The sequence below is a fragment of the Nyctereutes procyonoides genome, unplaced genomic scaffold, assembly GCF_905146905.1.
Source record: "Nyctereutes procyonoides isolate TBG_1078 unplaced genomic scaffold, NYPRO_anot_genome, whole genome shotgun sequence".
Classification (NCBI taxonomy): Eukaryota; Metazoa; Chordata; class Mammalia; order Carnivora; family Canidae; genus Nyctereutes; species Nyctereutes procyonoides.
Window position 1 is genome coordinate 36,855,048 of NW_026575146.1, and position 20,119 is coordinate 36,875,166.

General features: G+C 39.7%; 1 protein-coding gene across 1 annotated transcript in view; it reads left to right on the top strand.

The window, feature by feature from the left end:
* Nucleotides 1-2,779: 2,779 nt before the first annotated feature.
* The window catches only part of HSD17B3 (hydroxysteroid 17-beta dehydrogenase 3), a 34,285-nt gene continuing 16,945 nt past the window's right edge, over nt 2,780-20,119 (top strand). Inside the window, exons 1-2 of the mRNA XM_055310152.1 lie at nt 2,780-2,933; nt 5,868-5,914. Coding sequence (XP_055166127.1) covers nt 2,780-2,933; nt 5,868-5,914 — 201 coding nt within the window. The remainder of the gene's footprint in view (nt 2,934-5,867; nt 5,915-20,119) is intronic.

The following is a 20,119-nucleotide window of genomic DNA, read 5'->3' on the forward strand; positions in this document are numbered from 1 at the left end:
AAATTTATACATTTATAAAATGTTTATACATTTATAAAACAAAGTTAAACCACAGAGAATTTTTAAAAATGCAATCTCTGAAAAAAAAAAAGAAAGCAAAAGGAGCAAATATATTTACACCCCAGAGGACAAAGCCAATGTGTTAAGAATGAAGATTTTCAGTGTCAGAGAAAAATAATCCACACATAAAAGATACTAAGTAAAACTCTTATATATCTAACTTTGACTCATGAAGTACATTGACTTAAAAGAGTTTCCCAGTATTGCCCTATAAAGGGTTAGAACTAATGACAAATTTGGCAACAAAGAGTACTCTTGGTGTCCAGTTTATAGTCTCTAGATGTCATTTTCCACTAAAAGGACTCAGGCTCCTCTGAGAAAAGGCACATTCCATGTCTGAACACAAACTAGACAAAATGTCATTCTGGAAAAACATAGACACTAGCAAAGACTGCTGGGGTCTCGTCAATCTTGTCCGAAGAATCCAGGAGTGAACTGGAAGAGGTCCCACTGACCGAAGGTGGGATGCTCTGAGCACTGGTAAGAATAATAACTGCAGGGCAGCCCGGGTGGGTCAGTGGTTTAACGTCACCTTCTGTCCAGGGCATGATCCTGGAGTCCCGGGATCGAGTCCCACATTGGGCTCCCTGCATGGAGCCTGCTTCTCCCTCTGCCTATGTCTCTGCCTCTCTCTCTCTCTCTGTCTCTCATGAATAAATAAATACAAATCTTAAAAAAAGAATAATAACTGCAAAGGATTGAAACAAATAAAAAATGTTAATATCCATGTTTCATAATGATTCTCTCACCAAAAACCCTGCAAAAACAAAAACCAGACAAACCACAGGAAACAACCAACTAGGTCTTTGGTCCACCTTTTAGGACACGAGAAAACCAACTCATTACTTTGAAATTGGTAAATAAAAGAGAAAGAGTCAAGCACTTGCTTTACCTTTTCTGTATTAACTATACTTCAGTGTTCTGTGCAATCCTGTAGTTCAGGTGTTTTGTTGTTGTTGTTGTTGTGGTTGTTTAGAATACTGCAAGAAAAATGATAGAATTAGAAAGTCACCATTTTGCAACTCATAATTAAAGACTGGATCTAGGCACTGATCATGAGTCATACTACTTTCAGAAAAAGAGACAACCAGACATCAGTTACCCCCTCTAGAAACACACAGCACAGCCTATGAAGATGGCTTGCTAGGAAATTGAACCTCGAATCTAACCAAGTGTTTAGGGCAGGAGTTGGCAAACTATGGCCTGTAGTCTAAATCTGGCCCATTGACTTTCTGTAAATTAAGTTTTATCAGAACACAGCCATTCACATAGTTATAGTTTTTTGTTTTTTTGGGTTTTTTTTTTGCTTGTTTCTGGTATTCAGAAAAAGAAAACTGCACTTATCAAGTACTTCTATAGCCCAGGATTTAAAATATACATACATATTTATTTCAATATATAGAGAGAATATTATATATAGAAAAATATATAATATACGATGCATAAAATATATATTTATAACACATTATATATATAATACTGTATATATATTTTTCATTTAAAGGTTTAGTCCTCATTCTATTTTATTAAGATTTTATTTACTTATTTATTTAGAGAACTTAAATGGGGGGAGGAGCAGAGGGATAGGGAGAAAGAATCTCAAGCAGACTCTGCCCTGAGCATGGAGCCTGAGGTGGGGCTCCACTTCACGACCTCGAGCTCAAGACCCAAACTGAACTCAAGGGTCTGATGCCCAGCCGAGTGAGCCACCCAGGTGCACGAGTCCTCACTTTATAGGCAAGCAATTTAGGTCTCAGAGTGATTCCATAACTTGCTCAGAGAAGGATCTCTGGCAATGGAAAGAGCTGAGAAGTTTTAACAAAAGAAGTGTCAACTCAGCTGGTTCTTAATGGTTTGGTGGAATTTTAATTCAAATTCATGATTTTTAATTATAAAAATAATACACCTTCATTGTGGAAATTTAAGAAATATAAAAAAGCACAAAGATGCAATTGAAAAAACAAGCCCTTAAATCTACTATCTCAATATAAAAACATTGTTAACATTTTGGTGAATATACCTATATTTCTTTTCTGCTAATTATCACATCTAAATGTACAATTGGGACCACACTGTTTAATCACCTGCACTTCTATTGATGTCATTTCATTTAAACTTCACAGTAGCTCTGTAAAGCAAGGAGTATCAATCTTGTTTTATAAGAATGCCTTGAGGAGTAGAAAGTTTAGCTTGTCCAAGTCACATGACAAAGCCAAAATGCACATCTGGAATGTCCTTCTCAGAGCCCATGCCTTCCTCCCAGCTGCCTCTCAGATCATGAGCTGTGCTGTGGAGATGGCAGAGCATGGAAAGGAAAGAATCACTGGGAGGGATTGGTTCTAATGTTGGATTTGGTGACTGCTTCTATCTACAAAGGAAAGAGATTCAGGAAGCTCATCGCTTCTTTTTCTTTTTTAAGATTTTATTCACTTTTTTGTGAGAGACACACAGAGAGAGGCAGAAACACAGGCAGAGGAAGAAACAGGCTCCCCCGTGGTGACAAAAGTCCAACAGTGCTATAAAAATATTAGAAAGAATACTTTATTTCAAAGCCCGTGAATCAGAAGATTGTGTAAAGAAGTTACTCTAATCTAAATGTCTCTGCACAGTGGAATGCAGCTGGTGACTCCAAAGGGTGACCAACTTGCCTCTGGAGCAGCCACACCCTCAGAGGTCTGTGGAGGGGCCAGGCCATATCTGAAACTAGTCCAGTGCAGTCATGGGGGTGGCTCTGGAACAGTTCTTCATTTTTGTAGGGCTGCTGGTGTGCCTGGTGTGCCTGGTGAAGAGTGTGAGATTCTCCAGGTATATTTTCCGACACTTCTGGAAAGTTTTGCCAAAGTCGTTCTTGAAGTCAATGGGACAGTGGGCAGGTAAATACAGCTTTCCATCTCCTGTTTCTTGTTTATGTCTTATTGTTATGTATATCTCAAAAGATAAATTGCATCCCTTCCTTTTGAGAGCAAAGATGTAATTCCTTTGGGTGACTTTTATTTGGGTGCCTGGAAAGCATGAGTGAAATTGGAATTATCTAAAAGACAAGAGGTGGGGCATGAGGAGAATTAACCGGAAGGATGCCACCCAATTCTTGCCTCTGTTTGTCCTCTCATCCTTATTAGCTGGATTTTCTCCTTTTTGGAGTTTCTGGTGACACAAATAATAGTACTGCAGAGAGTTCTGCATCCTTTTCTCCATATTTTTGAAAGCTCAGGGTACTGCCATTTTATGAAGAGTGTTTCAAAACTCGGAAATACAAATAATTTCACTTCACTTTATCTAAAAGAATTTTGCTGAGCCCTTTCATGAAGTGAGGGTATTTACAAAATCAAGGTAACAAAGGTCCCTACAGGAACACATGTTAGAGATGGTGAGATATAGAATCTCGGTCTGGTTTACATCCCAAGTAGACTGATCACCAAGCAATGGGATTTATCTTCTGGAACACTCTCACAGAATTTCAGCCTGATGACTGGGTTTAAGGTGAAAAACATGAGGCTATGATTTCAGCATCTCTTTGAATGAAGTGCTAATGTTACATGAAGAAATCTAGTGACTTAAAAAACAACAACAAAGAATTCAAACAGCTTCAAAAGTACCATGCCAGGCCAAATAGGCGAGATTATAAACAACCTTATAGGGCTGCCAGATAAAATATAAGGTACTGAGTTATATTTGAATTTTGAATAAATAGGAATAATTTTTTAGTATATGACATCCCAAATATTATGTGGGACATACTTCTACTAAAAAATTATTTATGATTTACTTGAAATCCAAATTTAGCTGGGCATGCTGTATCTTTACTTGCTAAAGCTGGCAGCTGCAACCCTACTAGCAGAAATAAGAAAAATTGACACATGAAAGTCATTTGGAATGAAAAATGGGTTTTTAACTGTTGCATGTTACATCTGAACTGTGTGTTTGTGTGTGGTTTGTGAACATTCCTTCACTCTTGGGGCAGTATCTTCAGAAAACGTGCTCAGTAGCTTGAACTTGACCGTTCTGGATCTAAATATCTTGCTCTACACAGATCCAGATGCCCATGCACTTTGCAGGGGTGGGGTGGTGCTTAGAGCTCTGCACAGTGCTGCTCATCAGTGTAAGGTGAAGCCCTTCTGAAAACACACACTCTAAAAGAAGTTCACGTGGGGCCAGAGACAAGTGTATTTTGTTGCCTCACATTGAATAAACATAATCTTAACCTGTCCTTTGAGTCAATATTGAATAGAGTCATCACTAGCGAGATTAAAATGTCTTTGAGCATAGGCAGATCTCTAGGAGAGTATATATTCCTGGTGGGGAGCCAGAAGAAAATCCAATCACTAAAGACGAAAGTGTTCAACTCCTCAGAACTCTGTGGTCGATTAGGCAATTATGTCACTGGTGTATCTTTATAGATTTGTGGCCCCAAAGTCAGGTAGCTGGGTTTCAAACCCTCTTGTCATCATTTTTAGCAATGTGACCTTGATTGAGTTACTTTCTCTCCCTTAGACTCCTCCTCTATAAACTAAGGAAAACAATGGTCTGGGCATTAGGAGAATGTTAAAACACTTGAAACAGTACACGGCAGAAAGTAAGCACTCCACAGAAACCAGTCATTTATCGATGTTATTATTTTAACTATTTTGAAGATTCCCATAAAAGGGGGGGGGCAGTAGATAACCCTGATCAAAGCACCTGTTTCAAGGGGATCTGGTGATATGCATGGATGCACCTAAAGGAACCCCAGTGGAGAGATAAAACCATTAGCAGTTCTGCAATGAGAGTGGCCTGAGGCACCTGGCTGGCCCCATTGGTTAAGCATTGGGCTGTTGATTTCAGCTCAGGTCTTGATCTCAGGGTCGTGAGATGGAGCCTTGAGTCAGGATCCACACTCAACGCAGAGTCTGCTTGTCCCTCTGCCCCTCGCTTACACTCTCTCCTTCTCTCTCTCTGTCTCTCTCAAATAAATCAATAAACAAACAAATAAAATCTAAAAAAAAAAAAATGAGCGCGCTCTGCCAGTGTGTTTCTGGAAGCTTGTACAGCTTGGCTCTTACTCTCCAATAAGCTAAATGTATGTTTTATTCACACTTGTGGACAGTACAGCCTCCCATTGATGTGCAAAGGCAAACACAGACACATAAATACTGAACTGTAGCACTGTTTCAAATCACAACATTCACGAGAATGAGAACTCGCTCATAAAATATGGGTCTAATGTTTGGATGCAAAGGGTCTAGGCCCATCTGGTTGTTACATGTTAATCAATAGATAAGCTGAGTGCAGATTCTTCAGGTCCCTTTATGTCACTGTATCCTCTTTTGGCATTTCTGTGTTTTCCTCTTTGTTATGTTCCTCATCTCCCTGGGCTTTGGGCACTGCTGACCTGTGGGGGGGATGGGAAGAGGAAAACACTCTGAAATGTCCTTCCTTACAGTGATAGTTGGATGTGTTGGTAGAGAGATAACAGGACACACTCTTTGGGGTCTGAATGAAACGTTCCCTGGCTGAGGTTCTTTGTTTTGTTTTGGAGGGTATCTTCCACAGCCTCACCTACTCTTCAAAAAAAAAAAAAATAAAGGAAAGAAAGAAAGAAAGAAAGAAAGAAAGAAAGAAAGAAAGAAAGAAAGCTTCATTTGGAACATTTCATAAGGGAAGTGAGGGCTGGTCACTCCGGAGTCGAGTGGAATAGGGCTGTGTAGCTGAAGGATGCTGTTTTGAAACGCTGTGCCCTAGGCAGTAAGCCTGCAAAAAAAATGTAACTGGTGAGAAAGAGCACTTTAGAGATTAATTCTGTCTTTTAAAACCTTTTCTGCTTTTTGCAGTGATCACTGGAGCAGGAGATGGGATTGGGAAAGCTTATTCATTTGAGGTAAGTTGTGTTCTTGGAGAGTTTCCCCTCCCTTGTATTAGACTCACCACAATCATGTGACAGCCACCCCCAACACTAGTTTTCTGGTTATAAAAGTCACAGACATGAATTTGTGAAAACAAATATTTTCTATAAAAAAGAAAATTTAAAAATTATAATCTCACTCTCTAGACACCTTTAAAAAAAAACCCACAGTGATATTCAGAGGTGCCAGTATCATCCCTTAGGAGTTGTTTTAGGAATTTATAGGGACATTGTTATTGTCTATGAATTCCTTTTATTTATCCTTACTTTATAGCTAGGGTATGTTGATTAAAAAAAATTGTGTGTGTGTGTGTGTGTGTGTGTGTGTGTGTGTGTGTGTGTGTAGGCAGGACATACTACCTACAACTGTCATTTCAAGAATAATGGACATTATAAAGTATTATACAAAGAGAGGATCTGATAGGGCTGAGAGTCACTGGAGTATGATTAGGATCTCTGAGTATTTCCTTCCAGGCTTCTTATTTACCTGCAGATAGATATATGGGTAATTATCATTTTTAAAAATGTACTTCTAGCATATGTAGTTTTGTATATTGCCATTATTGTTATGATTGCTATTCTTACAAATTCCACATTTTCATTCATGAAATATTGTTTCCTGGAGTTCCTCTTATTTTATTTCTTCATCATGCCTATTACTGACCTCTAGAACCATGTAAAATACAGCAGAAGAAACAATTTTTGAAATTATAAAAGGATGAAAAAATCAATAACGCTTTAAAAATATAATGAAAAGTGCTTCAGTTACAAAAACCACATTCAATGACAGTGCTGTACCCATGCATCCTCTCATCCCCAAAGCCCACATCGCGATAGACACCAAACCATCGTGTGTGAAATGGACAGTGCAAGGTGCATCGGAAGCACTTGCTAGAAACATTTTTTAAAATTTTATTTATTTATTCATGGGAGACACGGAAAGAGAGGCAGAGACACAGGCAGAAGAGGAAGCAGGGGGCAGCCCCGGTGGCGGGGGCAGCCCGGGTGGCTCAGCGGTTTAGCGCCGCCTGCAGCCCAGGGTGTGATCCTGGAGAACCAAGATCGAGTCCCATGTTGGGCTCCCTGCATGGAGCCTGCTTCTCCCTCTGCCTGTGTCTCTGCCTCTCTCTATCTCTGTGTCTCTCATGAATAAATAGATAAAACCTTTAAAAAAAAAAGGAGAAGCAGGCTCCTTGTGGGGAGCCTGATGTGGGACTTGATCCCAGGATCCTGGGATCATGACCTGAGCTGAAGGCAGATGCTCAACCACTGAGCCACCAGGGGTCCTGGGTTCTTTATCTTAATTTGTAGATAGCAACGTTCGGATGAATTGTGGTGCCCACTCCGGACATTGCATTTGGAAACGGTGAAGAAATGCATGGCTAAGTTTTCACATGATTTCCTCTAAGTAGAAAAAAAGGGCCAAGTCTTAAGCCATCAAGGGGACAATTAGTAGGTCAGGTCAGTATGAATTTGAGGAAAGAATCTGGAAAATCATAAAGAAAATCATGGATTTCAAGGCAATCCAAAGAACTAAGAGGTAAGGCCATGGATCTTTTGTATGAGAGATTAGGCCCTCTCCAGAAACCTTGCCTCAGGTAGAAAATAGTTGTATAAACGGTGATATAATTCTAATGCAAACCGCTGGAAAAGCTTTCCTTCTGATTTTTGGGTGAAGAAGACACAAGGTATGGAACAGGTTGCAGAGTGGTCTCCCCAACCTCCACACTCAAATATGACCCAGGTGCCCCCATTCATTCTTCTTTGACTACTTTCTCTGCCCAGCCCTCTTCTCTTTTTCTGAGTCTCCAATCACATGGATATTAGATCTTTCTTATATAGCCCAGTGGATTTCCGAGATCCTGTTAATTTTCTTCATTGTATTTTTTCCCCTGTTGTTTAGAGTGGGTAATTTCTATTGTTTTCTCTTTAAATTCACTGATACTTTTCTTGGTCCTTTGTATTCTGGTACTGAGCCCATCAGTTGAGTTTTTTATTTCATTTATTTTATTTTTCAGCCCTTAAAGTTTCCATTTGGTTCTTCTTAAATCATCTATTTCCTTACTTAAACTTTCTCTTTTTGCATTTGTCTAAAAAATATTTGCAATTGCTTTTCAAAGCTTTCTTATGATGGCTGCTTTAAAACCCTAGTTTGAGGGATGCCTGGGTGGCTCAGTCTTAAAGAAAAAATCCTAGTCCAAGAACCCTCACATCTGTGTCATCTTGATGTGGGCATGTCGATTGTTTTGTTTTTGTTTATTTTTTTAAGGTTTTATTTATTTATTCATGAGAGACACACAGAGAGAGGCAGAGACATAGGCAGAGGGAGAAGCAGGGTCTCCACAAGAAGCCCGATGTGGGACTCTATCCCAGGACTCCAGGATCACACCCTGAGCCAAAGGCAGAGGCTCAACCGCTGAGCCACCCAGGCAGCTCGATTGTCTTGATCTCATCCAAATTGAGATCTTTCTCAATTTTTTTGGTTTTTGGTATGATGAGTGACCTTTGAATTGTGGTCATTTTTAGTTTTCTGTTATGAGACTCTGGATCTTATTTCAATCTGATTTGGGTTGTACCAACACTGCATCAGCAGAGGGAGGAGGGGGTGCCAGCTTGTTCCTACCAGGTAAGGAGCCTAGGCTTTCCACTTCGTCTCCATTAGGGGACAGCACTGCCTCCTTGTCGCTGCTGGGTAAGGGTGAGACTGCTGGCTCCCTGCTGGCGGAAGAGTGGCCTCACCACCCCTGGGGTAGTAGTGAAAGTAGTGAGAGTCCTGACTCTCCACTAGCTTCCTCCTTTACTGTTCCAGGGAAGGGGGAGAGGAGGGAAGGGACAGATAGCCTTGGCACTGCCGGGTGCAAGTAGAAGTTAAGGTCTGCTGACTTGGGAGGAGGTGGCTGGGATGAATGTCCTGCCTCCCCACTCAGCCTTCCCTGATGCCAGCCTGGCCATGGCTGGGGACCCTTGTTCCAGTGGTCTCCAGGGTGGAAGACTCAGCTCCTGACTCAGCTTCTGTGGGTGGGGGTGGGGTGTGATCATAAAAATTTTGTTTTTGAGCTGTTTGCCTGGAGTAAAGCAGTACTTTTCTATAGTTTTCTGCCTTGCAAGTCTTCCTCTTCTTTGGTTCTTTGGCTAGAGAAAGCAGGCTTTTGCTGTGACTTTCTATGTCTGTACCTGCAGTGTTTCTAAATTGCCAGCTTTTCCACCAATAAGTCTGGGATATGTGAGGCAAATAGAAAACCCTTGAACTCATCACTGTGCTGTGTCTCAGGTCTTGAGGCCCTTTGCTCATCTTCTCCCTATCATTTGGAGTCATTTTCTGTTCATTACGGGCAGGTCGCACACTTTAGTTACATATCATAGTAAGAATGGGGAAAAGTACTTTTCCATCTTTCTGGGAGTCTATTCTATATTGCATTTTAGCCTAATCTGTATTTATACTTAGTGGAGCAAAAGAGGCTTTGCCTCCTGCTAAAGGAATTTCAAGTGGTACTGGAAGGAGGTGGAAAACAATTGTGGTGAGGGATGGGGGGAAGCATGAGGGGATTTGCTATTCCCCCCTCTGAGGCCACTGCTTCACCCTGTCTTCACACCAGTTGTGCTCCTTTACACCTGAATTTCTTTTATTCAGAACCATCCAGAGGAGGCCTTGTCTTCCCTGGTGTCACGCACCTGTTACAGACTAGCAGCAGCAAACACATTTCCTGGGGCAGGCCCTCCCAGCCGCAGGGCACCTTCATCTCTGCTGCGGCCCTTCTGGAGGATGGGGCCACAGTGCATTCTGGGAGACGGGGTGCTTCTGAGCTCTACCTCTTGAAGGAAAAGAGGAAACACCTGTGTATGGAGCCCGTCAGCCTGGACATTCTAGGAATAAAATTGAACACTGCTCAAGTGGATAAAGGGAACAAATGCTAGCTGGACAAATAAGTGTTTTCTGTGCACCACCACCCCCCCCCGGCCCAGACCACTTCACATAGAACCTTTAAAATGTCTGTGGCTCTTGAGAGAAATGGCACAATTCAGGAGAGGCTGGACACCCACCAGGAAGCAAGCATCCTTTGTGCTGAAAATGCAAATTGTTTTTCATTTAATGGGCAATCTTCTCTTCAGTAGGCTGATGAGAAGTGAATTGTGAGACAAAGGTGCTTAATTCTTTAGCCTCAATTTTGGTGGATTCCAATGCTCAAAATGAGGCTTTGGAGGTGCATGTGGGAGGTATTTCCACAGAGAGAGAGAGAGAGAGAGAGAGAGAGAGAGAGAGAGAAAACAAAAACTCTGGGATATCACTGGAAGGATCAGCCTTGAAATGGGACAGTCTTTTGTTTTTTATTTTTTTAATCCTTTTATTTTCCATTTAATTTTTTAAAATTTAAATAGACTTAATTTTTATTTATTTATATATTTTTAAAGATTTTATTTATTTATTCATGAGAGACACAGAGAGAAAGAGAGGCAGAGACACAGGCAGAGGGAGAAGCAGGCTCCATGCAGGGAGCCCGACGTGGGACTCGATCCAAGGACTCCAGGATCACACCCTGGGCTGAAGGCATGCGCTAAACCACTGAGCCACCCCGGGATCCCTAGACTTAATTTTTAAAGAAATTTAAGGTTGACCATGGACTTGAGTGGAAGGTACAGAGAGTTCCATATCCCCTCTACCCTAAGCATGTGTAGCCACATACTATTGACATCCCCTACTGCAGCGGCATGTCTGTTACAATGGATGAACCTACATTCACGCTGATCACCCAGAGCCCGTAGATTACCTCAGGGTTCACTCTTCTTGGCTCGATTCTTCTGTAGTGCTTGTTTTTTTAGAGGAAAGCATGACACGTGCATAGCTGAAGATGTTTTTGTTTTAGAGAACCTTCTTCCCACATTCCCTTCCTTTGCTCACTCTGGCCAGAATGGAGCTTCATCTAGAATCAGTCAAAATCGACATAAAAATCTTTGAGAGACCAGGATTTGGTCTTGTCACTATTTTTTTAATTATAGCCATTCTGATAGCTGGGTAGTGATGTCTCATTGTGGTTTTAATTTGCATTTCTCTGATGCCTAATGATGCTTATGTATATTTTTTAATTTGAAGAGATATAAAGAAGAAAACAGCAAAAAGGCCATCATCTAGGCCATTGCCTAGATAATTCCTATTAAAGATAAAAGTAATGCAGGCATAAAATTGAAAACTCAAGCAGTACAGAAAAGCACAAAAAAGAGAAATAAAGTCCTCTCCACACCACTGCCATTAGCTGCTCTGTGAAGGTCACCAGTGTTAAAAATGTCTTGAGATTCCTTTCAGAAAATGTAAGGAAAAATTATAGCCGTTCCCATACTTCCATGCTGATGCTACAGTAAAGATTGGCTATAGAACAGAGACCCAACAGTAATGCAGAGACTTAAAAAAAAAATGTGAGCTTTCCTGGCTGGCAGGTGCTTCGGCAATGTTCCTTCTATCTTCAAGGTTGGAGCTGAGTCACCAGCACGTCTGTGTCCCGTGAGCCCACCTGCACAAGGAAGGCCAGTATCATGGTCTAGTCACATGGCCAGGAAGGGGAGGAGGAAGGCCTTAGTGGCCACTGGCAGTCTCCAACAGAATTTACACTTGTATGTTTAGTTTCTGCCCATGTGGGCACAAGTGGGATCTTACAACCATGACTCTTATTCTAAACTTCGCTTTATTCATTTAATAACACAGCGTGGAGATCTTCTATAGGTGGCTTGCATTCTTTTGAATGATTTCAGGGTTATCTTATCCCAGGGATGTACCATATCTCTTTTGTCAGCCTCTTAGAGATAGGCACTCAGGCTGATTTTCACAAATAATGTTCCAAGATACACTTTCACATATAGACTTAACGCACATCCAAGTATACACCCCTCTCAATAAGCTTGCTGGCTCCATGAGTATGTGCACTTATATGTTGGATACCCTTCACACTTGACACTAACATAACACTGTATGTTAACAATACTGGAATTAAAACAAAAATGTGATAAAATTATTTTAAAATGTTGGACACCCTTGCTAAATAGTTCTCTATATGAGACTGAACAAATTTTAACCCATCTCCTATTATTATAAGGCTTAATATTTATACAGAGTACATATGTAATATAATATACAATATGTATTTAAATATTACAAATTTTACTTTTTGTTTCTCTGATGCATGTATTCTTTACTGTTAACACCCAGAGAACACTAGAAGCAAATTGCATGACCAGAGATACTTTGCTTTCATTCGTTCCCCTCTGGCAGTTCCAGTGGCCTTCCCCAACATCTGGGATGGTGCAGATGCAGGCACTATCCCCAACCCCAGTGTGGTGGATCAGGGCATGGTGCTTCTCACGGTAGTGTGCCATTGCTGTGCGAGCATGTGTTTGTGTGTGTGAGACGGAGAGACAGAGACAGAGATGTATCAAACAGGAGTGTATGTCATCCATAGATGTGACTCAAAAAATAAAATGAGTAAAATTAACACATTACTCATTTTATTAGTAAAAATAAATTTTTATCACTCAGCTTAAGAATTAGAACCTCACCAGTGTCCTTGAAGCCTGCCATCTGGTCACGTATGTCACGTGTTTCCCTTCTCTTGGTGTGTCCCCTCTCTTACTCCCACAGATAGAATGATCATGAACATTGTGTTAACAGATTTCTGAAAAAAGTTCCATTACACATGCATGTATCCTTACACAATATATTGGTTTTGCAGTGTTTGTTTTGAACCTAATGCAAATCAATTCATAGGCCTTCTGTAATCTGTTTCTTATTGGTCAATATTATGCTTTTGAAATACACCCATGCTGGTATGTGTATAGAACACGGTTCATTCATTTTCAGTATTGCATAATATTCTGTGACATACATATATCCCAGTTTAGTTATCCTTTCCTTGGTTGACAGACGTTTTGGTAGTCTACTTTTATGAACACTTTGTCCATGTCTTCTGAAGGTCTTGTGCCGCAGTTGAGAACATGATCAGGGCAGAATTGCTGGCTAATTGGTTATGCATTGTCAACATTACTAGAGAATGCCAACTAGCTTCCAAAGTTTTGGTGTCAAACTTATATTAACCTCATAAACATGAAGGGAAATTTTACTTTTTTAATATTTGAAAAAGATTGTGCAATTTAGACATTTTTTTTATATATTTGATAGAACTTATCCATAAAACCATCTGTCATTGGAGTTTTCTTTGTGGGACAATTTAAACTACTCATTTATACCATTATCAGCATCACTTTACTGATATTATTGTTCTTTTTTTTAGTGGTTATAGAACTATTTGGATTTTTAATTTTTTTCTTGAATAAGTTTTGGAAATTTATATTTTTCTCAAAATATATCCATTTCATCTAAGTTTTAAATTTATTGGCATATTTTTTTGTAACATTCCCTTCCTATGTTCAAAAACAAAGGCAGGAAATGAACTTAGTCCGAGGCTGTCATCTAGTTCGAAAAATAACTGAGACTGTTCAGAAGGTGAGCAGAAATATCGAGAGGTTAGGCAGTGGGGACACAGCCAGGTCACCCCATAAAATAAGTCACACCAGGGTGTTCACTCTCCTCACTTTCTTCTTTCTGGAATTCCAATTACTCAGATGCTGTTTGTAGTTTTTTCTGGAACTCCTTTTATTCAGATCCTGAAATCATTCTCTATTTGTCTCTTTTTTCTCATAATTTCCATTTTGTCTCTGCTTTCCTTTCTGCAAAAGGATCTCATTAATTTTATCCTCCGTTTTATTGAATTTTTTACTTTTCACTATTTGTTCTTAAAATTTCAAATTTCTAAAAAATTAAGAATGAAAATTTTTTAAAGAAATTAAAAACTGTGGGACACCTGGGTGGCTCAGTGGTTGAGCGTCTGCCTTTGGCTCAGAGTGTGATCCCGGGGTTCTGGGATCGAGTTCCACATCAGGCTCTGTAGGATGCCTGCTTCACCCTCTGCCTGTGTCTCTGCCTCACTCTCTGTGTCTCTCATGAATAAATAAATAAGTCTTTAGAAAAAATTAAGAATTGTTTCCATTCCTGAGAGCTCTTTTGTGTTTTGTTTGCACCTTTGTAGAGCAGCCTGTTTTTGTTTTTTGTTTGTTTGTTTGTTTTTTGGTTTTTTTTTGTTTGTTTTTGTTTTTGTTTTGAACAGCCTGTTTTTTGTATAGAGTAACAGCTTCTATTATCCCTCTGGGACAGATAGATTTTTTTTTTCTGCTTTCAAAAAACTGTCTTCTCCTTCCAAGTTGCTTTTCCTCCTGTTGGCTCTCTGTCTTTCATGTTAACAGCTTTCCACAGATAATCCTTCGTCTGTCCAGGTTTGAGAGCTGGGCGAAGGGGATGAGGACTCTGCCTGGACTGTCTGAGTGTGGGGTGATGGCTTATGCTGGGGAGCCCCCAGGCCCGTGGCTTGATGTGGGTAAAGTTCCCCAGAGAGAGCTAGCCTCCTGCCTGAATAGCAAAGGCCTGGCTGCCATCTTCCTGGAGTCAGAACTGGCAGGGGCATAATTTGTGCCTCTCCTTGCTCTCAGAGAGGAGCCCTGTCTTCAACATGTGGGATGGAGGTGGACATCTAGGGCTTCTCCAACAGTTCTTACCCAATCTCCCCTCGTTTAGCTCCCCTCTACCCCAGGTTTGGTGCTGGCAGTGCCTGAGACTTTTGAGGATTTTAGTGCATACATTTTGTCAGTTCTCAGCTTACCCCATTGCTGGTGTGAGACTTGGGATCCTACCCATCTATTTTCTAAGAACCAAAAATTTGGGGTTGCTCTGTTTCTTATTACTCTTTGTGGATTCATCTTTTTCTTGAAAAAAGTTGCTTCCCATTTAATGGGATTTCGGGAGGTAGCAAAATTAACTCTGTGTGTTCAGTTTCCTCTCTTAACCCCTCTTCTGTATTCTAAATCTCATCTGGATCTCGAATTATGCCTCATCCCTAGTATTGCTTATGGTTTATTTGTGCCTTTTCTCTTTTTTCTTGATTAATTTTGCTGGAGATTTGCTAGTTTCATCAGTTTTTTTTTCGAAGACTCAGCTTTCAAAAGAATGTTGCCTGCAATTGTTTACTATATGTATATACCCATTAGATCAAATGTAGATTCAATAGTCTGTGTCTTTACCAAATGTTTGTGTGTGTCATCCAACAATTACCAAAAAGGGAAATTAAAATCTCCTATTCTTATGCTGTATTTTTCAAATCTCCTTGCAGCTTTATATAAAGCTATTTTATTAGGGAATCCAGGATTAGGATTGCTTTATCTTTTTGATGACTTGAGCTTTTTACTGGTCTTTGTTTCTAGTAATACGTGCTTTAGTGTCTGTCTTGATTGACATTAATAAAGCTATGCCTTTTTTCTTTTGGTTGGTATTCACTTTATGTATAAAATTGTTTTCTTCTTTTAGTTTCAACCTTTCTGTGACCTTATGTTTTAGGTGTATTTCTTGAAAATATCATAAAGTGAGATTGAAAAACTCCTCTCTTATATTCTTTGCCTTTACTAGAACATGGTAGTATACTCCTGAAATCTTGTGGATATTAGGGTTATAGTGTAACTGTTAGCCAAATAACTCAAAGGATAGAGTAACATTTTATCTTCAGTGTTGTAAAAACACAGTTCTCAGACTAACATACATGGTAGCACTTGTTAAAGTTTTATTCAACTTAGTAAGGAAGGATCCAGTAGGAGCCAAATTGCTGACTGCAGAGTGTTAGAAGAATAAAGATTTATATAGTCAGTTGGAAAGGAATGTGCAATAGTATTGCCAAGTGAGGTACCAGATAGGCTAACTTTCTACAGGGTAATAACCATGTCACCTCTGGGTTAGCTTCTCAGCCAGACTATGAAGTCCTGATGACTCCCCATCCCTAATCTTGCTGGCTGTGAGCTATCTGTACCTTAATTGGCTGATGACTGTCAAAAATTCTCTAACAGTAAAGTGCCCCAAAGTGTCAGATGAGGTCAAGCAGGCTTCTTAGAAAACATCCTTGGGTGATTTAAAAACAACAACAACAACAACAACAACAACAACAACAAAACACCAAGCAATCATCATTTTGCCTGTATTTAAGCTTGGGATGAAGTTTTCTTTCACAATTTAACCTGGAAATATAAAATTCTTTGTCAGAAAGTGCAAATGGGCTTATTCATTGATAAGGTTAGGGGTAACCTTAGCTAAAAAATTAGCTAGAATGGCCAAAGGCAACTGTAAAATAAGCTTTTATAAACACGAAAATTAACTTTGGTAGTATGGCTATTGTAAAACTTAGAATTGGTGTAATTAATAAGTAATAGATGGCAGGAAGATGACACAGCTACACTTATGCCCATGAAAATATAGGTCTACCAGGCAGGTGTGCTCTAGTGTTTTCTGTTTTCCTTCCTTCCCTATCCCCCACCACAATTTCTTTTTATTCTTTTTTCTTCTCTTCTTTTTTTTTTTACAGTAGAATTTAATATACATATATTTTAATTGACATGTAGTTGACATACAACATTATGTTAGTTTCAGGTGTACGACACAATGATTATACAACTCTATACGTTACTCAGTGCTCACCACAATGAGTGTAGTTGCTCTCTGCGACCATAAGTTATTACAAATTATTGACTATATGCTGTACTTCCGATCCTTGTGGCTTATTTATTTTATAACTGGAAGTTTGTACCTCTTAATCTCTTTCACCTATTTGGCCCATCTCCTATATTTATTGCAGCATTATTTACAGTAGGCAAGTTATGGAAACATTGTAATGTCCATTGAAGGATGAATGGATAAAGAAGATAGGATATGTATACACAATGGAAGGTTAGTCATAAAAAACAAAGAAATCTTACCGTTCTCAACAATATGGATGGACCTAGAGGGATTTATGCTAAGTGAAATAAACCAGACAGAAAAACAGATACCATATGATTTTACTTATACGTGGACTCTAATAACAAAACAAATGAACAAACAAAAATCAGAAATAGACTCTCATTTGCCAATCAGAGACACAGAAGATTAAATTGTTATCAGTGATCCATACAAGGTCCCTCTCTCAATTTCTTTTCTTTCATTCCCATCCCTCGTTTCTCTTCATCCCACATGCAGCCTTGCTAATATGTTTTGTGCCCTTTTGTTTGTATGTATATTTATGAAATGTTTACTGTTTTGTGAACATATTTTCATTTATGGAAATATTTTAGTAGTCCAGATACAGGACTGGTCTTTCTGTATTTAGTTTGAGGAAAATGGCTGGTTTTGTTTTTGTAACTTATTTTTCAGTAAGATAGAATTTGTCTTTGCTATAGTATAATCAAGTTCAGTTCTCAATTGCCCAATATTAGGGGAAGCTGCAGAGGCCTTCTGTTGAGATAGTGGAATCTGGATAGAAAAAGTAGGGCTGAGACTGGGGTGAGGCATGTGTGGTGACTGTGAACCTGAGAGTGAGACCCTTCTCAAATTTTGCACCTGGGTCCTTTGCTTGTCTCATCTCAGTTTGAGCCCTGGGGAAAAACTTAGATCCCTGAGTCATTGCATGGAGGAGTGTGGTCTGAACTGTTGGGTTCTCTGCAGAAGACATAGTGTTAGGAAAAGCAAACCTCTCTTTATCATGCCGCTGATTTGGGGCTATTTTGTCACTCCAGCTTTGCCTGTCCTGTCTTTCTTACTACAAAGTGAGAACAATAACAAAGAAAACACAGTGAATAGGAAAACTAAAACAAGATAGCTAGAGTCAGTGTGGTAAATTTGCAATCTCAATAAATGCGACTTGGTTATATTTCCTGATAAATATCAGATATTCAGAAAGAGCTAAAAATGAAATTCAATGGATTCCAACAGGACGGTCGAAGGGTGAAGGTTGAAGGGATGGAAAAACATATCCTAGGAAAATGCAAAAAGAAAAGAATGGAGTGGAAGCAATATCAGTATTAAAGAAAATAAAATTCAAGATAATAAAAGAGAAATGTTCATACTGATAAGCTTCATAAGATTCATGTTGAGCCTGTTCTATTTCTGACAATATAACTTTGAAATACTGAGAGTAGAAACTGATTGAAATAGAAACATTTGATGAATTTGTAACCACCATTGGATTTCCATGACTCTTTCAGAAACAGAAGTATACAGTCTTTTAGATAAGTGGGCTTCGCTGGACTCCCAGGGCATAATCATAATCACAGTTTCTCTTTGTCTCTTTGAACCTGTTCTTTCTCTACCTTTGCTCCTGGTACTTCACTGATCCCTCTTAGGTGAAACAAAGTCCTCTGGTTACTTCCAGATTCGGGCAGATTGCAATTCCACAGTCCCAGTGTCCAATTACCTGCAATAATCAAAATTCTGAACGTGAACTAAAGTTGAATCTTCTCCCTTCCTGCAGCTGAGACCACGCTCATGGGACGTGACATAGTGCCTTGGTCTGTTTCTCTTTCTTGGTTGCCAGCTGAGGTGTCCGAGCCTGCCAGGTCGGGGAGCAGGAGTTAGGAGACGGTGGGCAGAGAGAAGGCAGGCTACGCCTCCTACCATGAGAAGGAGCTAGGCCATCTGGGCGTGATAACTGTTTGATGTTCACTCCCGGAGGGGTACTTTCCTGGGTTCTCCACCACAGCGAGCTTCTGTCACATGGCTCTAGTGAGTGGGCTCTCGTCTTGCACCCTGACCTCCTGGGTCCTGAATTCCTCCCCCAGCCCTGCTTCTGCTGAGGGTTGTTTGCCTTGGGGTGGACATTTGGCATAGAATCTCACCTCACGCAGCTTCTTTCCTATAGTGGGTCCAGAAAAAAACTCAAACCAGTCTGAATGGTGGCCTAGCCCATAGCAGTGGAAAGCTCCAGTGTCAGACACAGCACCGAAAAGCGACGATTCTTGCTCTTTAGATTTTGGGGAGCACTGGTCAGATGGGTCTATAGTTCGAGCATAATGAGTAAGAAATAAACCTTTGTTATGGTAAACTGCTGAGATTTCAAGGTTAACTTGTGACCACAGCATTGCTGGTTAGCTGATTCAGGCAAAACTGAGGTGGGGAGTGATAAACAGGAAAGCACGAGGCACATAAAACATGAAATGGGATAAGATGGCAACCCTCTCCCTTGACCTAAGGCGTGAGGTGCATCGTGCTCCTCCCTCACCCTGCCCTTGGGGATAGGAGTCACAGCTTGGCAGCAGACAGACCTAAGAAATCCTCTTGATGAAACCTCTGAATTGCTACACTCTTTATCTTGTCATTTTTTTTTTTTTATATGAGTGAGAGGTGCCCTGGGGATGGGCTCGAGAATCACATTATTGGTTCTTAGATTTATTTTGAAACTTTTTTTCTTGGTTCTCTCCCTAAAAGCACTTTGTGGTCTGATTTCTATTAGGTCTATGCACTTCTGTTGAAACCTATAATTTAACATCTTATTATATAAATAAAAATAATTAAGGTTATAAGGAATTTGAATACCCTCTCAATACTGGTTTAACTAGAACTTGGTAAGTCATTTGGTAAAACTCTAATTTAAGAAACAAAAATACATAAAACCTAGCCAACAAAGAGCAAATATGTATTCTGTAAGGACACACAAGGAATATCCATAAAAGTCCACTTATTGGGCAACAAAGAAAATCGTGATAAGTTACAAATAGCAAAAAAAATACCATTATGTTCACTACTATGCAATGAAATGAAAAGTGATCTTAGAGAATGGTATCCAGGGGCACTGGTGGCTAAGTGGTTAAGCATCTACCTTTTGGCTTAGGTTGTGATCCGGGGGTCCTGGGATCCAGTCCCACATCGGACTCCCCTCAGGAAGCCTGCTTCTCCCTCTGCCTGTGTCTCTGCCTCTCTCTCTGTGTCTCTCATAAATGAATAAACAAACAAACAAACAAACAAAGCTTTAAAAAAAAAAGAAGGAATGGAAAAATAGAAAAATTTTGTCAAGAAAATTGCCACTCATCTTGAGAAAAATAATGCCAAGTAGTTTCACACTCACATTATTCTCAAAAATAAACAAGAAAGATAAAAACACTGTAAAAGGTTATAGGAAAATATATTTATAATCTTGGAGTAAGGAAGTTCATAAAGGAAATTTTTAGGAAGCCATAACAAATATTCAGAAAGTTGATAACATGAAAATTAACATATAATGTATGGTCAAGGTGCCATAAATAAAGGAGAAAATACTTGTTAAATATTTAGTAGGCAAATAATAAATATTCAGAATA